Raw genomic sequence first — 24,530 nt, 5'->3', positions numbered from 1 at the left:
CTTTGTGTTTGAGCGCTGCCAGCCAACGTCTGGTCAGATCTGATAGATTTAAACAACCTACATTTTGACTGCTAATATTAAGACAACATTTACATTATGAGGACTTTGGCTTCTTTTGTTAAAAGTTTTGTAGGAAATACGTTTACATTTACAAGAATGTCAGGTATCCACACCAGTATTTCAGAGATACCCAGCCCTACTGAGGAGCGAAGGGAAACTAAACAGGTCCTACATCAAGGTATCTCTTTAACTGAATGGATTGGAGGCCGGCGATGGAACAGATCGCGGGCCGCTTTAAGGCACATATGTGTAAGAAAAGTTTATATACTTTCATCTAACGAGCGGGACTATAGAAAGGCTTCACTTAACGAGCTATAACGTGAAGACCGAGGAGCTCCAGGTAACGTCTAGACACTTTTTATCAGAAAATAACTATCTCTCTACAGAAGTAGAGTACAATTTAAAAATGAACCTATCAAACTACAGTACACTCTAGATGCTAATGGATGAAGTCTCGATGCATAGCATCACGCATAGATAGATCTTTTTCTTTTAAGTAATATTCAATATTTCTCCGTCACATTGAACAGTGGAGTTAATAGTGTTATGGAGGGTTATGGCAGTGTTTGTTAAAGAGTCACAGTCTCACTCCTCTGTTTCTTTTTTTAACCTTAAAGAGACAGAAATCGACAGAGAACGAAAAAAGAGAAACTGATTTGTGATTGTCATGAGTCTCGTTGTCGTCGTTCCTCTGCAAAGTTCAATCAACGACGTGATCGGAAAAAAAAAACAACAACAGGAAAATAACAAGGAGACAAAAATGTGAAATTGAAGTTCAAATGTTTTTCAAATATGAAGCAGAGAAACGTCTCCGCTTCGCGTGTTCAGGCTTTAACCTGAGCTGGATCAACCGCCGAAGCATCCGGCGTTCAAACCCAACACCAAGCCCCCCGCGGCGGATACAACTTTGCACTCCAAAAACTGACAAATCCCCGATTTATCCGTCAGTTTTCAGATCATAAAATGCTAATATCAACAACGCTAAAAACAGTGTGTGTCAGTGTTTGAGGGCCCGGCTCTCTTCAGCTCTGCTGGACCGGGACCGGAGAGGACGGACGGATCCGTCTCCTCCTGCTCCGACGTCTGTAGTTTGTTGCTTCTCTCAGTTTCACACCGCTCTATTCCAACCACCTCCTCCTCCTTCTTTACTTCTTTCTTTACCGCCACGCCTCCCTCTCCTGTCTCTGTCTCGCTCCTCTGCGTTTCGGCCAGAGGTCCCGGAGGAAGAAATTTCCCAAACCTCGTCCCGTTGAGATCGTCCTCGAATTTCCCCATGAAGGGCGGCAGCCCGAGCAGGAAGGCCCTGATCCTGCTGGGGGAGCTCAGGTCTGCGGGTTCCTCCTGGTTCGTCATCTCCGCGTCCTCCTCTTCCTCCGCTGCTCCTCCTCCACTTCCTCCGGAGCTGGACCGGCCCCCCAGGCTGAAGTCATCGTCCTGCTCCGTGCAGTCGGTTCTGGGTCTCTTGGACGGCGGTTGATCCGTGTTCCCGTTGATCGTCACCAGACTCGTCTCCGGTCCCTCTGCGCTGGGTCTCTTCACCGCGAAGCGTCTGCTGAGGTTGAGAGGCAGCGCCTGCTCAGGGGGAGGTGTGATGGGAGAGCAGGGAGGCTTGGCGCTCAGGTCCTGGGACAGAGCCTCGGACAGTCGGCGGGTGAAGGTCTGGAACTGAGACGAGCCCAGACGAGTCCTCATCAGCTGGCACACCTGAACGCTGCAGTCCAGGTTCAAAGGCAGGACCCGGAGAGGGGGCAGAGGGGGCCGGTTCCTGGCGTCCCGACTGCCTCCCCTCTGGGCCGCCTCGTCCACGTTGCACCCCGAGCAGCGGTTGTGTTGCTGGTGCTGGTGCTGGTGCTGGTGCTGGTGGAGCGGGTGCGGGTGCTGCAGAGGCTGAAGCTGGTCCCCGCTGGGATGAGGCGTATCCGGGCTTCCGCTTTTGAGCTGGGTTAGGGTGTAGATGGTCGGATGGTGGTGCTGGGTCGGGTCCTGAGGCGTCAGGGCCGGGCTCTCCGGGCCTCTCTGGAGGCCGATGCGGCTCCTGAAGACGTCCAGGGGACAGACACCTTTGATGGGGCTGAAGCCGCCCAGAGATCCTCCGACGTAGTGGCGAGGCAAAGTGGAGAGGAGCACGCCCGGAGCGGCGGCCGCAGACTCCCCTCTGTCGGGCTTTGGTTTGGGCTGGAAGGGGAGGAAGGGGGCGGACATGGGGGAGAGGTCGGGGGTGAGGGGCATGTTGATGGGGAAGAGAGCTGGCTGGATGGGCTGCAGGGACGAGAGGACAACAACAAGGACGTCAGGGATAGTCTACATCATTTCACTTTGATTTATAAAGGTCTTTAAAACTGAATGTCTCATCTCAATCAGGTCTGACTTACAGATCTCAACGAGATTAACTGACTAAATAAAGGTTATATAGTTCAAAAGGTCAGTATTGATCTGCTGGACTCAACAAGTCAGCGAATTAAAAAAATCAGACCGCCAGAACTATGGAGGACGGATCCTGCCAAAATCCAAAATAAATTAAATTAAATATTAATATTAATATTAATATTAATATTAATATTATTAAATAAATGACTCAATGATAAATTAATAAATATGACATTAACTATAGCAAAAATAATATTAAAAATAAATGTAGCAATTAATTAATTGATAAAATGTGACATAAATTGATATTGATTTATTTTTGACATCTTTATTTATTTATTTATATTTGTATTAATTCTCTTATTTATTTACATTTCTGTTTAATTTTCCCATATTTATTTATGTATTTATTTTTTATAAATTTCTTTAATTAATTAATTTATTTTGCCTTTATTTTATATTTATTTTTATATTTATATATTTCTTTTTCTATTTCTGCACAATTCTCCCTTTGCATTTCACCACTTATTTATTTCTGTATTCTTTTCTTTATGCATTTCTGCCTCATTATGCGTCTGTCACTCAGCTTAGTTTATTAATTTATATTTTTAATTTGGCAGGTTTCATCCTCCATACATCCTGTGAATCCACCGTCTATCACTCAGACTGAATGCTGGAGCTGGCTGTATAAATCTGACTACACCAGCTGAAACTATTTTATCACAATGACAATATTATCATATTTGTATTGCAGTTCTGTATAGTCTATATAAGATAAAAAATACCGTGCAAATATTGCGATAGTAAGATATTAAGGTCATATTAAGCCTGCAGAGTGGTGAGCATACTGGTAGGATGAACTTCTGTAAATGTAGTTTTCCCTGCAGGACAGTAGAGGTTGAGGCGTTACCCTGTGTGTGCTGCTGGGGGTCGGTCCACCGTCACCTCTGACAGGAAGCAGAGGACTCAGCTGCTGACACTCGACTGCTGCTTTGGCTTTAGCCTGCTGCTGAGCCACCATCTTGGCCTGAGCGATCAGCGTGGCCTTGTTGCGTGTGCCCGGCGGCCGGCCTCTGCCTCTCTTCGCCACCACGGTGCCGTTCGGGTTCACGATCTGCTCGGAGAGAGACGGAGATCAGCGGTCATATCTGGTGTCTTTAAGCCTATACTGGATTTGTACAGCTGGTCTGTTGCTTACAGTATGAGACGGAGGAGCAGCGGGGGACGCTGTCAGCTTCTTGTCCTTGGATTTGGGTCCTGGTTTTCTGCCTCTCTGAAGCGGTTTCCTTCCTCGTATCCCTCGGGGTTTCGGAGGCAAGGGGGATTCTGGGATTTTGAATTCTGCTCCTCCTGCTCTGAGGTGCTCTTCATAAGGAAGCATCAGCCTGAGACACACACACAGTTACAGGACGCTTAATGCATGATGTACTTTCACAGCAGGACCTTTTGTTTTAAAAGATTCATTTATATGTTCAGGGTTCTGTAGGAGGCGTCGGTGTTTGTGTTCTGACCTCTCGTAGTGTCTCCGGGTGCAGGTAGCAGCGCTGGTGCTGCCGGGGCATCCTCCCAGCTCGTTATAAACTATTTTCCAGAGACGATCCACAGTCACCTGTGAGACACAAACACACAGATATTCAGTATGTAATCATCATGAAAATGAATGAGGAGGAAAGTCAATTGTGTGTTGAAACAATTCCATCCATCCCGCAGCGTGTCATTAGGAGTGTAACACTATGTTGTGTAATGCAGTATTGTTCAGTACAAGGCTCAGTTCAGTACAGAGGCTCAAATGAACCGTTCAACAGGCCTTTTGTTGTGAACAGTGCAGCACTGAGCTGAAACTATACCGCCCCGCTTTCTGTCCCGTCTGCCTGTTTACATTTACTGCAAAGCTGCTTTTGTGGTGTGTTTATTTACTGTAAACTGTAGAGAAATGACCGATTACTCCACTGTTTCATTCTGAAATTGATGTTTCTTTTGCGGATAGTAAGCTGTCTGTAGAGTTAAAAAGTCCTATTGATAACACTGATAACATTCAACCACTAGATGTCACACTCTCCCTCCCTCCTGCTGCATTGCATTCATTGTCTCAGCCATTTATCTGTTTTTTCTATGCTAAGGCTCGATTCCAAACCCCTCCCCTACACCCTTTCCATACCTACTTCCACTCCGCTGGAGGGTTCGCCTTATTAAGTACCATTCCTAACCAATCAGCAGGGAGTGGGACAGCGAGCCTGCATCGCTGCCGACTTAACCAGCCGCCCTTACTGACGACGTGCAACGCCGTTTAGTGTTCGTCATGGAGCACGCTCCAATGTCAGTACTATACTATACTATACTAGTACTATATTTAAAATATATATATATATTAAATATATATACCTATAAAATATATATATATATATATATATATAAAATATATATATATTTAAAATATATATATATATTAAATATATATATATATGTAAATATATATATTATATATATATATATATATATTGTAAATATATATATTATATATATATATATATATATTGTAAATATATATATTTTATATATATATATATATATATATTATAAATATATATATATATATATATATATTTTAAATATATATATACACACACAACATAGATTTATTATTTTTACCCCTATCAGAAGCTATAACCCCATAATTGATTATATCTTCAACTGTGCAATACTGACTTAACAGTGCAATAATCTGGTTTACTCCAGCATTAACACTTCATTTACTTATACAGGACATTTTACATTATTCTTGCATTCTTATAAACGCATGCATTTTTATTATTTGCATAGATCCTATTTTTCAGCAGTATTATTTGCACTGTTATATTTTAAATCTTTGTTATATTTTCTTATGATTTCTCTATTTTTATATATTTATATTTATGTTCTAGAACGGGAGCAAAGCGTAACTCAATACCCCCCCCCACCCCGGGGATCAATAAAGTATTTCTGATTCTGATATGACTCACCCTTTTGTAGCCTCCGAGCCGCTTGACCACAGAGTACATGAGGAAGAGGTCAACTGAGGAGACAGAGGACGGACATGTTCAAACTCCGCAGATGAGACATGCAAATATGAAACACGGCAGATAAAAGTTGTAACTCTGAGATAAAAGAAAAAAACACTCAATTTGACTAAACAAAAATGTTCTGATAAAACCTGCAAAGTATTTCAAATACACGATATTAGTCTCTCCTGCTTATAAAGATCCAGATGAAACAAACTCTCATATGTTTTCATATTTCAACTGCTGGTTTAATTATGATGAAAACAGATCACATCCAATGAAATATTAATGATCCTCAGAGGGCCAAACAGCAGAACCACAACTTCACATCTGGATTTCAGCCGCCTCAGAGTCACATCTTCAAACACACAGAAGCTTCTGGCAGCTCCACTTTTAAAAACTATTATTATTATTCAGTTTAATTAGAATATAATTAAGATCCCAAAGATCCACAGAAATATCAAGTTCAATCAACTATTCAGTCAGATAAAATACTATAAGTTTAATATAGATATAATAAAAACATTACATTTGTATTTCTGATGGAAAGCGTTTACATTTTGAGTTGTGCTAATATTACGAGAATAAATTCATAACTTTAGGAGAAAAAAAGTCGTAATATTACGAGAATAAAGTCATAACTTTACGAGAAAAAAAGTCGTAATATTACGAGAATAAAGTCATAACTTAACGAGAAAAAAGACAGAATATTACGAGAATAAAGTCATAACTTTACGAGAAAAAAGACAGAATATTACGAGAATAAAGTCATAACTTAACGAGAAAAAAGTCGCAATATTACGAGAATAAAGTCATAACTTTATTAAAAAAAAGTCGTAATATTACGAGAACAAAGTCATAACTTAACGAGAAAAAAGTCGCAATATTACGAGAATAAAGTCATAACTTTACGAGAAAAAAGACAGAATATTACGAGAATAAAGTCATAACTTAACGAGAAAAAAGTCGCAATATTACGAGAATAAAGTCATAACTTTACGAGAAAAAAAGTCGTAATATTACGAGAATAAAGTCATAACTTTACGAGTAAAAAAGTCGTAATATTACGAGAATAAAGTCATAACTTTACGAGAAAAAAAGTCGTAATATTACGAGAATAAAGTCATAACTTTACGAGAAAAAAAGTCGTAATATTACGAGAATAAAGTCATAACTTAACGAGAAAAAGACAGAATATTACGAGAATAAAGTCATAACTTTACGAGAAAAAAGACAGAATATTACGAGAATAAAGTCATAACTTTACGAGAAAAAAGACAGAATATTACGAGAATAAAGTCATAACTTTACGAGAAAAAAGACAGAATATTACGAGAATAAAGTCATAACTTAACGAGAAAAAAGTCGCAATATTACGAGAATAAAGTCATAACTTTATTAAAAAAAAGTCGTAATATTACGAGAACAAAGTCATAACTTAACGAGAAAAAAGTCGCAATATTACGAGAATAAAGTCATAACTTTACGAGAAAAAAGACAGAATATTACGAGAATAAAGTCATAACTTAACGAGAAAAAAGTCGCAATATTACGAGAATAAAGTCATAACTTTACGAGAAAAAAAGTCGTAATATTACGAGAATAAAGTCATAACTTTACGAGAAAAAAAGTCGTAATATTACGAGAATAAAGTCATAACTTTACGAGAAAAAAAGTCGTAATATTACGAGAATAAAGTCATAACTTTACGAGAAAAAAAGTCGTAATATTACGAGAATAAAGTCATAACTTAACGAGAAAAAAGACAGAATATTACGAGAATAAAGTCATAACTTAACGAGAAAAAAGACAGAATATTACGAGAATAAAGTCATAACTTTACGAGAAAAAAGACAGAATATTACGAGAATAAAGTCATAACTTAACGAGAAAAAAGTCGCAATATTACGAGAATAAAGTCATAACTTTATTAAAAAAAAGTCGTAATATTACGAGAACAAAGTCATAACTTAACGAGAAAAAAGTCGCAATATTACGAGAATAAAGTCATAACTTTACGAGAAAAAAGACAGAATATTACGAGAATAAAGTCATAACTTAACGAGAAAAAAGTCGCAATATTACGAGAATAAAGTCATAACTTTACGAGAAAAAAAGTCGCAATATTACGAGAATAAAGTCATAACTTTACGAGAAAAAAAGTCGTAATATTACGAGAATAAAGTCATAACTTTACGAAAAAAAGTCGTAATATTACGAGAATAAAGTCATAACTTAACGAGAAAAAAGACAGAATATTACGAGAATAAAGTCATAACTTTACGAGAAAAAAGACAGAATATTACGAGAATAAAGTCATAACTTTACGAGAAAAAAGACAGAATATTACGAGAATAAAGTCATAACTTTACGAGAAAAAAGACAGAATATTACGAGAATAAAGTCATAACTTTACTAAAAAAAAAAAAATCGCAATATTACGAGAATAAAGTCATAACTTTACGAAAAAAAGTCGTAATATTACGAGAATAAAGTCATAACTTTACGAGAGTAAAGTCAGAATATTACAAGAATAAAGTCATAACTTTCCGAGAAAAAAAATCGTAATAGTACGAGAATAAAGTCATAACTTTACGAGAAAAAAGACAGAATATTACGAGAATAAAGTCATAACTTTACGAGAAAAAAGACAGAATATTACGAGAATAAAGTCATAACTTTACGAGAAAAAAGTCGCAATATTACGAGAATAAAGTCATAACTTTACGAAAAAAAGTCGTAATATTACGAGAATAAAGTCATAACTTTACGAAAAAAAGTCGTAATATTACGAGAATAAAGTCATAACTTTACGAGAGTAAAGTCAGAATATTACAAGAATAAAGTCATAACTTTCCGAGAAAAAAAATCGTAATAGTACGAGAATAAAGTCATAACTTTACGAGAAAAAAAGAAAATAACACGTAAAATAAATTACTACTTTATAATATTATGACTTTACTCTCGTAATCTCAGATTTATTTATTTTCCTCAATGTGGCCCTAATACTCCTTCGTAGCGTAATAATACTCATAATAAAAACATTACATTTGTATTTCTGATGGAAAGCGTTTACATTTTGAGCTGTGGTATTATTGTGCATAATGTATGTTTGAATTGTTATATTTAAGTATTTAAGTCATAAAAAAGATGCTTAATTTAAAACTGGATTAAAAACAACTAAAAAGCAGATTATAAATGTAATGTCAAGAGAGTAGAGAATATTGAGGTTCAAATGACAGAATAATCTAAAGGAAATAAAAAATGTTGTGGTCAGTATCCGCCGCCTCAAAGTGGCTTAAATAAATCATTTAGTGCAGTTTTAAGTTGATTTTCTGCAGTTGGTTAAATGTGAAAGATCATTCAACAGCAGACATGAGACATAAAAGCTGAACTCACAGATACAAGTGTGATCATGAAACCAGTCGAGCAGGATTTTTCAGCTGCAGCCGTATCCATATCCTGACACAGCTGTTGTTTCAAACAGCTGTTGTTTCTACAATGAGATCTTTTCTATGATTATCTTCTGGTTTATATCTGATGTTTTCTCTTTTAGGTTGTCGGTCTGTAGTAACTAATTACTGTTGCTGCCTCTTTTGACCTCTCGAAAAACTATTTTAATCCGAACGGTGCAATTCAGGTTAAATGAAAAAGGTGAAAAAGAAACGTCTTCTGACAGAATGATGGGGAGGAACTGAACCTGTGAACTTCTACTTTCATTTCTCAAATGTCAACAGCACTCTGATTCACCTTTTTAAAGGAAGAAAGGACATAAAAGTAAAGAATGAAAGCAAAAGAAAAGAAAAGAAAGATATAAAAACTAGGGATGCACCGATACCGATACCAGTATCGGGTCCGATACTGTGCTCATGTACTCGTACTCGCAAGACGGCTCCGATACAACGGCACCAATACCACTTTACGGCAGCGTGACGTTAAACTCTCATCACCATCTTTCGGGTCCTATCACACGCGCTCACGCTCCACCTCCCCGACGGTGCGGGCGAGACGGGTCGGTGGTGCGCCACGTGGTTTTGCTTGCACCCTCTTACTCGTGCGTGCATTAGACTCCTTGGTCCGTGTTTCAAGACGGGTCGGGTGGGTTGCAGACATCACCGCAGACCCCTGGCGCCTTTTACGTGGGCAGAGCCCCGCCCTGGGGGCACGACGCAGTTGGGGCGCACTGAGGACAGTCATCCCCAGTGACACTTTGTCCACGGCCCCGGGAAGCACCGTCGCCCCGAGCCTTTCCAAGCCGACCTAGAGCCGGTCGCGGCGCACCGCCTCGTATGCGGGACTCCCCAGCCTGCCGTGTGTCGCTCACACCCTCCAGCTGGCTGTTAACGAGGGTCTTTTGGCACAGAGAAGTACTCGTATCGGTACTCGGTATCGGCGAGTACCTAAATGTAAGTACTATACTCGGTCTGAAAAAAGTGGTATCGGTGCATCCCTAAATAAAACAAAGTACAGAAAGAAGAATAAAAGACGAGAGCGACTCACTCTTCTTGAAGCCGAGGTTGGGGACTTTGTGGATGGGCGAGCCGAGGCCCTCCATGTAGGCGAAGAGCTGATCCAGGAACAGCTGCTCTTCGGGGTCGGGGAGCCAGCTGCCCTCACAGCCGACCTCCACGCTGCCCATCACGTTCTCCTGAGAGGGAGACGACCGGCGTTACAACAGAGACCCACAGACAGGAGACGGTTTCAAATGAACCAGTTCCCAGTGGAACTAGAAGTCAAATGAAACTCGTAATGTTTGTCAGACGTTTTGGTGCAAGTTAACTTCACCACTATATAATAAACAGTTTCATAAACACTTAAAATAAACAGAAAATTAACAAACCTTCATCCTCTCGATCCAGGACTCTGATTGGCCGGAGTTCGGGGAGTCTTTGCCGTCTCGGCCTCTCCTCTTGCGAGGTCGCCCTCGAAGACTGAGAGATGGACAACCTTCAGAAAAAAATACAAACAACAAACATAAAGACTCAGAGGATGCAAGAACAAAGAATCATTTTTATATTCCTAAATAAAGTTGTGTTAAACAAACTACAAACTAAGTGACACACAGAAAACCTGGAAACAGGTTAATCCAGTATCAGAGTACCAGCAGCAAATAACCTTCTTTTTGTCACTCGTGCATCTACTAACGTTGTAAAAAAAGGTTTTCATCGTCAAGTATCTGCCTGTATGACACTCACTGAACTGCCAGGAGAAGCTGGCGCTGCTCTCCAGCGTCGGGTGGTTGAAGGTGTCCCTGCAGTACATCAGCCGGATGTTGGGCAGCGCCTTGACGCCTCCGAGGGCCAGCAGGTGGAGGTCCTGCAGCACGGGCCCCCTCGCTCCGTCCTGAATGCGTCTCTGCAGGGAGCGAAAGCGGCAGTACTGCGGGTAGCTCAGCACTTTGATGCCCTGATGCTCCTCCAGGTCGTCTGAGAGGAGAAGATGATGTTGTTATATTCAGCATAATGACACCATATATCACCACTCTATTTTTAATATTTGGACTTGTTTCTGTTCTTTGAATGCTTGTTAAGCGACTGTCAATGCAACTTCACACTTCCTGCAAACATGTTCCACATTCAAAGCCGACCAGAGGCTCAAAAAGGACACAACCCCTCCCTTTCTGGTTGGCTTTTATTGTGAAAATATCTACAGGAAGTGTTACGTTTCTTGGATGGTAACTCAACACCAAATAAATGATTGGAAAATATTAACGGTTAGGATTAATAATTGACTAAGAACAAGATTACTGTACTTCATTCAGCAGCTGTTAGAGGAACATATTGACAAACTGCTACCAGATATACCAGGTCTCAGGGTGCGTTTGATTCGTGGGCTTCAGTGTTTTTCTTACCCTCAGTTTTGACTTCAAGCGGCTCGCTGCTGATGTTGTTGTTGTTGTTGGTGCTGCTGTTGGTACCGTCGCTGCTGTGTAGAGGTTTGTGGAGGCCGTTGATCCCGCAGGGCTGCAGCGGCTTCAGGCTGCTACTCCAAGCTGCCGACTCCGCACACGTCCATTGCACCAGGTCCTCCACCCGCACAACCATCTTCCTGGACACCGCCAGAACCTCATCCTAAAAACACACAAAGAGGTTCATCGTAACGTTACCTGATGAAGTCATTTGCAAACGGCAAGCTAGTTAGTATCACGGAGATTGGACATTAAAGGTGATATATGATTGTAATGTCACGTCACTCTTTTGGCCAATGCTAAGGATGATCGCTCGAAACGTGCCGCCACTCTACCAGAATGCATTGCACAGCTGCTTCCATAGAGAACGAATGGGGAGCGTGGAAAGCACGTAGAATAAGAGCCTGTCGCCTGCAGCGCCAATACGACTGATCAGTAAACAGGAAAATAAGGCCGACATATGAAAGTACAAACAGGAACACAGGAATGAAACTACATCTCTAAATCTCCAAACCACAGAGATGCATGTTAGAGCTACAAAACTACTTAGAGATGAATACAGACAGACTCTTAAAGACTTTCTTTAAAGTTTCTCTCAAGGAAACTAAACATGATTTAAGTGGTTAGATCAGAGGTCAGCAAGCTGCAGCTCTTTAGCTCCTCTCCAGTGGCTCCCTGTGGAGTTTTAAAAATGGAAATGAATAACTGTTTTTTGTTTACATTTTCATTTTTATTTATCATTGTTGTAGGTCTATGGTACGACGGTACGACGGAGTATTAGGGCCACATTGAGGAAAAAAATAAATCTGAGATTTAGAGAATAAAGTCATAATATTACGAGAATAAAGTCATAACTTAACGAGAAAAAAAGCTGTAATATAATGGGAATAAGGTCATAAGTTTAAGAGAATAAAGTCATAATATTATAAAGTAGTAATTTAAAGTGTTATTTTATTTTTTAATTGTAAAGTTATTATTTTATTCTCGTAATATTACGACTTTTTTTCTAGTAAAGTTATGACTTTATTCTCGTAAAGTTTATTCTGTAGATCTCAGATGTCTTTTCCCTCAGTGTGGCCCTAATACTCCGTAGTACATTGTCTCTTTGGCCCTCACTGCATTAGACTTATATACTATATACTTAGACTATAAACTGTGTTACCTTCATCACAATGATCACATGTTTTGCAGCTCCAGACAGATTTTTTTTTTTTTTTTGTTGCCAAAAATGTCTCTTTTGATAGTAAAGCTTGCTGACCCCTGGTCTAAGTGGTTAGTGCATTAACAATACAGAAGTAATTTATTTATAGTGCCAGAATTATGGATTTTTCTCTTCTGAGTTGTGACAATGACAGCGAGGATAGGACTCGTCACTACTTTATCTTAAATCAAGATTTAGATATCGTCTTGTCGAGCACACAGTTTGTAACGCTGCATGAATGAAACGGATTGTTATCACAACTCCTGACAAAGCATGCGGAAGGAGTCAGAATAAACAGGCCAGAATAAAACAAACAACGAGCGACTGACTTTTAACTCGGGTAAGAAAAGTAAATGTGGTTTTGGCTCGTAAGCAAATAAAAGGAAAATATTATTCGCACACACATATATATATATATATGAAGTGGTTAAATGTGCAGCAGAAGCTGTTTGTATTTTTATGATTCTTGTGTTGTTGTTCAACCATGTGAAGGTGAACAGTCGGAGCTGAGAATGTGCCAACTCCGTAGAAGAAGTCTTGATTGGCAAAATGACACCCTGCCTTTCAAATACATGTTTTAAATTTGTATTTTCTTTTCCTCATTATTATTTAATATATATATAAAAACAATATGACATAATAATAAACTGACAGGGGCCATTCTGAGTACTTTTAATACTTTAAGTACATTGCTAATACTTCTATTCTTAAGTCAAGTTGTGATGCAACATTTAAAAACAATAGAGGAAGTTTGTGAGAAACACCCAACAACAGATGTTGGACTCATTATTATTTCATTCATCTGTAAATAACTGGCAGTTGTAACAGGTTTTTCTCTTCTGTTGGGTTTAATCCTTTCCATTTGCATTTAGGCTTTTCTTTCTGTTCAGTATAAAGAAAAACAAGCCAGTGGGGGATATTTACTAAGAATCTAGGTCAGGGGTCGGCAAGCTTTACTATCAGAAGAGACATTTTAGGCAGAAATAAAATATAAAATCTGTCTGGAGCCACAAAACATGTGATCATTGTGATGAAGGTAACACAGTTTATAGTCTAAGTATATAGTATATAAATCTAATGCAGTGAGGGCCAAAGAGACAATGTACTACGGAGTATTAGGGCCACATTGAGGGAAAAAACATCTGAGATTTACAGAATAAAGTCAGAATATTACGAGAATAAAGTCATAACTTTACGAGAAAAAAGTCGTAATATTACGAGAAAAAAGTCGTAATATTACGAGAATAAAGTCAAAACTTTACTAGAAAAAACTGTCAAACTGTGTTTGTCCTTATTTACTACAGAACCACACAGAGGTCGGCTTAGCTGGAAACTGCATGTTTGGTTTTAAGTAATATGTATATTTATTAAGGCATCCACAACACAAGAAAGAAATTAAACAGCCACACGTCACCTTCCTGTTTCCCTCGGCAAAACTCCTGCTGGAATATTTTCCTCACTTTTAATGGACCACAGCAGCTGCAGTCCAGTGTGATATGAGTGGAGCAGACTATTAAAGATGTATCAGGCAGGCCAGTGGTGGAAAGTAACTAAGTACATTTACTTGTACTTTACTTTTCTGCTACTTTAAACTTCTACTCCACTACATATCACAGTGAAATATTATACCATTTACTTCACTACATTTATTTGATAACTTTAGTTGCTTTGATTATTATTATTATTATTATTATTATTAAAAATAATAATAATAATAAATGTAATCAACAAAAAAATAAGATATTTTATGATATTATAATATTATATAAAATTATAAAAAATATACTCGGCAGATAAAGTATTCCGATCTTTTACTTAAGTAAAAGTACTCAGTTACAAGTAAAAGTCTTGCATTCAAACTCTTACTTAAGTAGTAAAAGTACAAAAGTATTAGCATTAAAAATATACTTAAAGTACCAAAAGTAAAAGTACTTATTATGCAGAATGGCTCTTTTCAGAAAAATATATTTTTAATTGCAGCTGGTAAAGGTGGAGCTCATTTTAATTACTTTATATACTGCCCGGTAGTTTAATATATAATAATAATAATAATAAACAAAAAAAATATGATATTATAATATTATATAATTAGGATAAAACTTTCTAAAAAAATCTACTCTGCAGATAAAAGTGGAGCTTAATTTAATTATTTTATATACTGCTGGGTAGTTTATTAATAATAATAATAATAATAATAATAATTAAAATAATAATAATAATAATAAATCATAATGTATTGGTTGATTTATATTTTGTATTAATAATGTAAACCTAACAAAGTAACTAAAGTTATCGAATAAATGTAGTTGAGTAAATCCTACAATATGTAAACCTCTGAACTGTCGTGGAGTGAAGTATAAAGTAGTAAATCTTATTTACTGGCACAAAGTAAACAAGCTGCTCGTCTCCTCCCATTCCAGTTTGTCAGCTGTGATCGTATTCAGTCCTCGAGGCGGAGACGACAGAACCCAACCCCCGAAAAACAACCTCCACCTCGTCTGTCGCTCCGCCAGGTAGGAGCTCCTCGCATTCCTACAGCTCCCTCAGCAGCTCATTAACACAGTAACAAAGGGCCCAGGAGCTTTTTACATCAAGTGGCTCTGCGGGAGTCATGAATAAACATTTTTAAAACTACAAAACTGCCTCTTCCACTGTTAACCTCTTAAACTCTTCATTTTGCTGACTAAAGGCCCTTTTCAGACGTGCATCTCGTTAAGTAAATGTTATTCAGAGACACAAGACCACCGTGTTAAATTGGCCTTAAATTACTTTTATGTAAAAGTCACAATAGTAATCTCACTATAGCCTTTTTTAGACATTATAAAGTAACACTGCTGGTTAAAGCCATGGCATTTTGTCAAAGACAGAGGTGTCTTTTAAATAATATAAATAAAGTTTTATCTTTTCTTACGGCTTCATTCAGAAAAGAGAAAAAGCTTGTGTGATTTTAAAAAAAATAATTGATCAAACTTATTTTGAACATGCGGGATAAAGTGGCACATTTAATAACAAGAGGTGCGTTTAATGTTCGTCTGTGTATTTAAACTTGCGGTGTTCACTTTGACAATAAATCTGACGTCCTTATATTCAGACCTGAGTCGTCCTGAAATGTTACAGGTCCGTACACGATATGTGTTATTATATTACAAATATTATATTACAAATAAATAGGTTTCGTTCCTCTTAGAAATGACTGTTGATTAATCAACATTTATTTGTATAGCCCTTTACGACAACCAAAAGGTACCTAAAGTGCTTTACATTAACATCAAGAAATAACAGGAATAAAAACACAACATATTTTAATGTAATAATAAAATCATAAAAAGGTACATTAAAAAGCATAAGGAAAATGTTACAGTGCTACTAAAAGCCAATCTAAATAAAGATTTAAAGAGTACTAGGTCAGTGCGAATATCAGGGGGAACTTGTTCCATAGTTTAGGAGCAGCGACAGCAAAAGCACGATCGCTCTACAGCTCATACCTCGACCTCGTCGCTTCTAAAAAAAGTTGACCAGATGACCCAAATGCTCGGGGAGAGTTAAAATCTCAGACAAATAAGGTGGGGCGAGGCCGTTAATGGCTTTAAAAACAAATATCAAGAGCTTAAAATGTATTCTAAAGCCAACTGGAAGCCAACGGAGTGAGTAAAGTACGGCGGGGTGATGTGTTCACGTCTGGAGGTGTTGGTTAAAAAGCGAGCAGCAGCATTTTGCACCAGTTGGAGGCGCGCGAGGGAAGACTGGTTGAGACCAGTGCATTACAATATTCAAGTCTCGAGCTAATAAAGGCGTGAATTGCCTTCTCGAGAACGTGCAGATTGAGTAAGGGCTTTACTTTAGCCAGAAGACGAAGCTGGAAAAAGATAATTTGAACAACAGAGTTAATCTGTTTATCAAATTTCAAACAAATGTCAAATGTCACCCCCAGATTTTTTAAAGTTGGTTTGAAATAAGAAGCTTGAGACTGCAACATCAGTCGTGCACGAAGTACTCAACATAATGCATCCAGTTTGACCTTCATTTAAATGAAGCCACTGCTTTATGTCACTAGTACAGTTCAACAGAGTTCAGTGCATTACTTCCATTAGGTAGTTGAAATGAATGCATGTTAGAAGTCAAAAATGATTGATCATACATGTCTTTGAAAATTAAAAAAAAAAACTTTCAGATAACAAAAAGTAGATCAATTAAAATAAACTTCATAAAAGAGAAACTGTGCAGTGATGAATCCTGTAAGAACAACTTTCACAAGCCTCATTCTTTCCACCAGGGAAAATGTAAATCTCCATACTGTACAGAGACTTCAACAGTGGAAAAATATATCTTCAAAATGTGGAAAATTTGGTTTCAAAAACGTCATTATGGAGGATTTACATTTGGGTAATACATTAGTCTCATTCCCAAAGGGGGGGTTTTCATGTGAAGGCTGAGCTGCAGCGTGCATGTGAACGCAGTTAATCAAAAACACTCGGCAGCAGACGACGCATCCACATCTGACTCTATTCACGAGAAATCACAAAGTCATTTAACTGATTTTTAAAAAATGTTTTTCATTAAGCAGATTTATTAAATGATATCAGACCACAAAGTAAACTAATGTTTGTTCTTTAGAGCTCATTAATGAGATATTTTAGAATGAGTTAAGACACTTTTTGAACAACAAAACCTGTTTGGCCAAAGATGTTTGGATAAAAAAAGGAGGCAGTGTTCCTGTGACGAGGTTATTAATAGATGTTCTTAAAGCATTCCCCAGATTATATTAGGAGACGTCACTCCCATCATGAGTCCACAGGAATTACATTTCATTCTACGTATTGTATACAATACAAAATGTTCGTAACGTAGATGGTATTCTAGATTTTTAGCTGACTTATGTTTAATATTCATCTGTTTTTAGTGGCGGAAAGTACATTTACATTTATTTGGTAACTTTGCAGATTCAGATTAATATTACAAAATAAATAAACAACAAATAAATTCTGATGTATTATTATAAGTTAAGATGAGATAAGACTTTGACCCCAAGCTAAACAGAGAGGCGTTTCTGTTATCTAGTTGTTTGTAAGTCATATCCTGTGGAGGATGTGGCCTTATATAGACGTTTTTGTGTGTTTTTTTGGTGTAGTTGAAGGAAAATTAAATCAAGAGTGTATAACAAAAATATAAACAGTGTATATTTATATTAATTAAATAGAAGAATAAACAAGTGACATGAGAATACCATCCCATGTAGAGATGAAGGGCCAGGAGGAGCAAGGCGCTCCGTGACCTTTGACCCACCTCTCCGTGCTCCCTGGTCCGGCCCTTCGGCGTGTCCTCAGGCAGGAAGTAGAGTCTGGTGCTGGCCAGCAGGTGGCGCTGTGTCTGGTCCTCCCACAGTAAGGTCACCTGCACACACAGAAGAAGAAGAACACGACGTCATTTAAAAAACAGAGATTACTGATAACCATGTCTGCTGGGGTCCAATCCAAACAGCAGTTATTATTTAAGTTAAATAAAAAGCTCTTCTGTGGACGGAGAAGGTCCTGCAACTTTCAGGCTGATGAAACACGTCTGATTCAGCTGAGAAATGCAAAGCAGTCAAGCTTAAAACAAGCCAGTTACACTTCACAAACTTGATATTTTCATCATGTTAGGCCTTGTTAAGAGATAAAATAGTTTCACAGGAACAAATCTATAGTTATCAACTCTAGTTAACATATCACTGTTAAATCTGGGTATGTTTTTATACTAGTGTCATTATAATACCTGTGTTCCAATACCTTACTCTGAGCGGTATAAAAATGTCAGACTCTACTGTTTGGGGCTTGCTATATTTTTTCATAAAAAAAAAAATATATATATATAAAAAAAAAAAAAATATATATATATTTTTTATATATATATATATTTTTATATATATATATATATATATATATATATATATATAAAAATATATATATAAAAATATAAAAAAATATAAAAATATGTATATATATAAAAAAATATATATATATATTTTTATATATATATATTTTTTATATATATATCTTTTTTTTATATATATATATATATATATATATTTTATATATATAATTTTTTTTTTTTTTTTTTTAATGTATTCATTTAAAATAATTTAAAAATATATTTTTTTAATGTATTAATATAATAAATGTATTACGGTGATGTTAGAAAGCGGTACATTTAATCTCTCTCTCTTTCTTTCTCTTTCTCTCGCTGCATGTTTGACCTTGTAATAAAATGTGTTGCTGCTGCAGACTTTATGTAAATCTGACCGCATTCAGTGCTGAAAATGTTTCAGGTTTCACTCCTCCAGACTCTTACATCAAAGAGACGAAGGTGTTTATTCACACGTGAGACCGACGTGTTAAACTACAGATTAATGTAAAGGGCTGCACGTCTGAAAGGTGCTCCATATGTTTGTTACTGACTCGTGTGTCAATTCTTACTGATTGCATTGATTTGGTATAGAAGATAAACCTGTTTGTTCAGTTTGTATCACCTCATTGTTTCTCTCCTTCAAGGGTTTGTCATTAAAACCCCAAAACTTGACAGCCGTCATTACAATCATTCACCGTCAATACAACATGATCAACCTAAATACAATCTCATTAACACTTCTTGAGCTGGCGACCTGAATCTGACTAAATTTAGCCTTGCCGTGGGATGTAGACTCAATAAAAACATACTATTAGTCTTCTATAGCTCATGTGAGCAGGCAGGAGAGACGCAGCGTGACCCATTTAGGGTTCACTTTTTTGTAGATTTAGTTTTTGTTAGTCACGGTCAGCAGTTAAAGGGGCACTCACAATAATTTTACACAACCAGACCAGCTGACTCGTCGCGGTTGGTGCTAATCTGCTCTGTGAAAACAGTTGAATAATGTCTTTTGTGGCTCTGCAGGATTTTTCTATAAAATCAGAGAGACGCCGCTTATCAGTCAGAGAGGATCTAAACCAGGGGTCAGCAACCTGCGGCTCTTTAGCTCCTCTCCAGTGGCTCCCTGAGGATTTATAAACTAATTAGTGGAAATGAATAACGTTTTTTTGTTTACATTTTAATTTTTATTTATCATTGTTGTAGGTCTATGGTACGACGGTATGACGGAGTATTAGGGCCACATTGAGGAAATAAATAAATCTGAGATGTCGAGAATAAAGTCATAATATTATGAAAATAAAGTCATAAAATATTACAACTTTTTTCTCGTAAAGTTATGACTTTATTCTCGTAATATTCCGACTTTTTTTCTCGTAAAGTTATGACTTTATTATGGTAATATTACGACTTTTTTCTCGTAAAGTTATGACTTTTTTCTCGCAATATTATGACTTTTTCTCGTAAAGTTATGACTTTATTCTCGTAATATTATGACTTTTTTCTCGTAAAGTTATGACTTTATTCTCGTAATATTATGACTTTTTTCTCGTAAAGTTATGACTTTATTCTCGTAATATTATGACTTTTTTCTCGTAAAGTTATGACTTTATTCTCGTAATGTTACGACTTTTTTTCTCATAATATTACGACTTTTTTTCTCGCAAAATTATGTTTTTTTTTTCTCGTAAAGTTATGACTTTATGACTAAAATGGCTCTTTTGACAGTAAAGGTTGCTGAACCCTGATCTAACCAAAGATGCTATAAAGTTGCATTATGGGAAGTGTAGTATGCAGTGTTTATGTGGTGTCATCAATCAGAGCGACCCTTTTCACCTGTGAGCTATTGTTATTATAAGAATACAGATTATAGCAGCTTTAATCTAGCAGGTTAATCTCACCTCTGCGATGCACACAGGATCCAGCGGTCCACAGCGGATGAAGTAGAACTCCCCGAGCTTCCATATCTGGACGGGCCCGTCGGGTTGAGGTCTGCTGCTCACCGACTTGTAGAAGGCGTAGCTGCCTCGCTGGCAGGAGGGGGCACCCAACCACTGACAGGAAGACAACGTGAGGAAGAGTTAATAACGGCCCCTGTGTGGCTCAACAGGCAGCGGCACCCAATGGCATTTTCACGGTTTGAGTTTGGCATTTATTAACGTATCATAGAGCAGAATGTTAAACATGAGAGACAGAAATAACATCTATAGTTGATAATAGAATCTCAGCACAGCTTCCTGGTAAAGACACATGAGACTTAAAAAAAGGAAATAAGTTAGAGATGAGGAAGCTAATATTTTTAAACCTAGAGCTGTAGGAATACAAATCAAGCTACAGAGAGCTGAGGTTAAACAGTTATGTTATATGTAAGAAAATCAAATTCAAAATCACACTGACATTTGTAATAATGCAAATTATGAATAATGAATTTGGATATACTGTTGCAAATTCATCCTTCAACTTTATTAAAATGACAAAGGACTAAATAAAAGCATGTAGGTTTTGGCGATTGGAAAAATTGTCTGTTGTTTTTTTTGGGTGATAGTTTGGACGAGGTTTGTCATTTTATTTTGCTAATTTAATGATTTGCCTCCGAAGAACAAGAGCTGCTCATCCGCGCCGAGTACACAAACACACACCTGTGTAATGCCAATCACTGATTGTTGGGCTGACAAAGATTTTGAGAATAAAGTCATAATATTTCGAGAATAAAGCCATAGGATTACGAGAAATGTCGTAATATTATGGGAATAAAGTCAGAATATTTTTAAGCGGTAATTGTTTATTTTCTTTTTTTTCTCGTAAAGTTATGACTTTATTCTCGAAATATTACTTATTTTTTTCTCGTTAATTTATGACTTTATTCTCGTAATATTACTTATTTTTTTCTCGTTAAGTTATGACTTTATTCTCATAATATTTTCTTATTTTTTTCTCGTAAAGTTATGACTTTATTCTCGTAATATTACGACTTTTTTTCTTGTAAAGTTATGTCTTTTTTCTCGTAATATTCTGACTTTATTCTGTAAATCTCAGATGTTTTTTCCCTCAACGTGGCCCTAATACTCCGTTGTACCTTTGCTCTTTGGCCCTCACTGCATTAGACTTATATACTATATACTTAGACTATAAACTGTGTTACCTTCATCACAATGATCAGATGAGTTGCGACTCCAGACAGATTTTTTTTTGATAGTAAAGGTTGCTGACTCCTGAGCTAGATGAAAAGTCAGATAGTATTTAGGATGCCACCCAAGAACTATAAACATCTGGACCAAATTTCATGGTAATGAATCTAAAGTTGAGATAAATCAAACAGCTGGAATGTCAGAAATAAACCAATTTTTAAAGTGTATTATGTATTTTAAAATTCATACAATTTGACATTGTCATGCATTAAAAAAAAGGAAAACACCTCAGAGAGGAAAACTGTGATATTAAAATGTAAATGCCTGCGTGTTACGTCTCCCTACATTTTCTAGGGCGTGTTCAAGCCATAAATTCTGCAGAAACCACCTCTGGCATCAACATCAAGTTGCACCATCTTGCAGCGAGGCAGTATGTTAAAAATGTACCAACGGCAACTCAGAGCAGGATATTGTAACGCAGTATATTAAACACAAGTTGGAGAGGAAATAAAGTTAAAAATTAACTCCTCTGACTGTTTAGCATGGCAGAGGCATATCTGCAACCCTGATAGGGACTCTGAATGTTCAGATATCACACTGGAGCTGAAGAACTTTTTATTCCAAATGTAAATGACGCCTGCTCTAAAATGAAGAAGATGGAAAACCGAAAGCTTAAAAATACAGACGTGTGTAAACCTGTAAGGTCTTAAATCATCTGTATGTGTCGCAATTCTTTCTCCAGATAACATCTGTTTGATTTCTGAACAAAATAAAACAGCTGACTTTGCAAAAGAGCAGCTAACTTCCTGTTATCATTACACTATAACACAGTGGTCACGCTTCCTGTTAAACAGATTTCAAACACCCGTGCATCCCTTGGATAAATAAACATCAATAATTAAAAAGGGTAAATTAATAATAAAAATGATTCTGCTGTTTAACTTTTATTTCGTGCACAGTGTGAAGGCCAACATGATTCCCAGAAAGCCGTCATAAAACCATCAGCTGTAGTTAATCATTCAGTGTCTGTTATGTATTGTATCGTAGAGGATCCAAATGAAATACGTTTGTTGTTGTTTTCCTGCCGTGCTTTGACAAGAACTAAATCTCACAGGACTGAGACCCTTTTTAAAGTCTGAATTTGAACAGTTTTGGAGTGATTATGAATCTCTGGCCCTCTCGTTTAAGGTTGGTTAAATATTAAAATGCTTGGTTATGTGCACACAATGGCAGAAAGACATGTGACCTTTCCTCTCAGATCTCATCAGAAGGTCCTGCACCTCCTGACAATTTAGAGTTACTACTCATTCATTTCACAAGTTAACTTTCATTCCTAAATATTAGGGGTGTAACGGTACGTTTTTACAACAATACAATTTCCATGGTTGCGATATGATTCAAGGACGATATCTGGCTCATCTAGAGCGATGCGATACGATACGATACGATACGTTACGTTACGATACGATACGATTACCATGGTTCCGATACGATTCAAGATAGATATTTAGTCATCTAGAGCGATGCGATACGATACGATACGATACGATACGATACGTTACGTTACGTTACGATACGATTACCATGGTTCCGATACGATTCAAGATAGATATTTAGTCATCTAGAGCGATGCGATACGATACGATACGATACGATACGATACGTTACGTTACGTTACGTTACGATACGATTACCATGGTTCCGATACGATTCAAGATAGATATTTAGTCATCTAGAGCGATACGATACGATTACCATGGTTCCGATACGATTCAAGGACGATATGATACGATACGATACGATACGATACGATTACCATGGTTACGATACAATACGATACGATACGATACGATACGATACGATACGATACGATACAGTACAATACGATACGACACTAAACGATATGATTTCCATGGTTCAGATACGATTCAAGGACGATATCTGGCTCATCTAGAACGATACGATACGATACGATACGATACGATACGATACGATACGATACGATACGATACGATACGATTCGATTCAATGATTTGAAATCGATTCAATAACTTTTTTTTTGCCAAAGATTCAGTCAGTGTGACTGAAATAAAAATCTGATACTGGACAGAGCAGGTCAGGATTCCTCAAAGTTTTCCTTGTAAGGGAATCAGGTATAAATTAATTACCGATATAAACAAGTAAAGAACGATTAATGGCAAAAACATACACCTTTTATTAGAAAATACTAAAAAGTGCAACTGCAGGACCCGCTGCTTCAGTTCTCAAGATACAAGGCAGTGCAATATTTAACACAAAATATAATAAACCAACTTCTATTCAAGTTAAATGAACAGTAATTTAACCTGCTGCTTCTGTTCTCATTTTCATTATAAACAGTAGAGCAATAATACTGATAATAATAATAATAATGATCAAACAGCTGATAGTGATCAAACAGCTGATAATGATCAAACAGCTGATAATGATCAAACAGCTTGGGACAGAATCAATCCTCTACAAACGCTGTTTCAATAATCTGCTTATAGTAATCAAATAGTCCACCTACAGGGTTCATTTGGGGTCTTTTCATACATGAAAACTTATGGAAAAACATTTTAAAACTATGTTTTTTAACTATTTCTGTTTTGTTTTTTACTTTACTCCCATCGTGATAATTCGCCTCGCGGAACGTCTGCTCTCCGGCTGGATACGTGAGGCTGATGCTGCGTGCACATAGATATCATGACACGGAAAGGAAAGTCATTTTCTCTGAATGACAAAAACGACAGCGCGCGGGGAAAGCACCTCTAGGTGAAGCCTTTGATTATTTTCGGTATTAGTTGATAGTTAATATTATGAGAATAAAGTCAAAGGTTTTTGACAGATAAAAGCAGTATGACTTGCTTCATCTGCTCGTTAGCGGGAGTGTTCAGCTGTTATGAGTAAACCTCCGTTTCATGTGGCTT

The 24,530-nt window shown here is 37.2% G+C and overlaps 1 protein-coding gene across 1 annotated transcript in view; it reads right to left on the bottom strand.

The window, feature by feature from the left end:
• Positions 1-540: 540 nt before the first annotated feature.
• The window catches only part of zgc:77151 (uncharacterized protein LOC337153 homolog), a 39,098-nt gene continuing 15,108 nt past the window's right edge, over positions 541-24,530 (bottom strand). Inside the window, exons 2-12 of the mRNA XM_037748744.1 lie at positions 20,356-20,508; positions 17,858-17,965; positions 11,317-11,536; positions 10,661-10,891; positions 10,306-10,412; positions 9,966-10,113; positions 5,427-5,479; positions 3,939-4,036; positions 3,626-3,812; positions 3,338-3,541; positions 541-2,319 (exon numbers count right to left, since the gene is read on the bottom strand). Of these exons, the coding sequence (XP_037604672.1) occupies positions 1,042-2,319; positions 3,338-3,541; positions 3,626-3,812; positions 3,939-4,036; positions 5,427-5,479; positions 9,966-10,113; positions 10,306-10,412; positions 10,661-10,891; positions 11,317-11,536; positions 17,858-17,965; positions 20,356-20,508 (2,787 nt within the window). The 3' untranslated portion in view covers positions 541-1,041. The remainder of the gene's footprint in view (positions 2,320-3,337; positions 3,542-3,625; positions 3,813-3,938; positions 4,037-5,426; positions 5,480-9,965; positions 10,114-10,305; positions 10,413-10,660; positions 10,892-11,316; positions 11,537-17,857; positions 17,966-20,355; positions 20,509-24,530) is intronic.

Source organism: Sebastes umbrosus, chromosome 17 (genome assembly GCF_015220745.1).
Source record: "Sebastes umbrosus isolate fSebUmb1 chromosome 17, fSebUmb1.pri, whole genome shotgun sequence".
NCBI classification, from domain to species: Eukaryota; Metazoa; Chordata; class Actinopteri; order Perciformes; family Sebastidae; genus Sebastes; species Sebastes umbrosus.
This window is presented reverse-complemented; position numbering and strand designations above follow the sequence as displayed.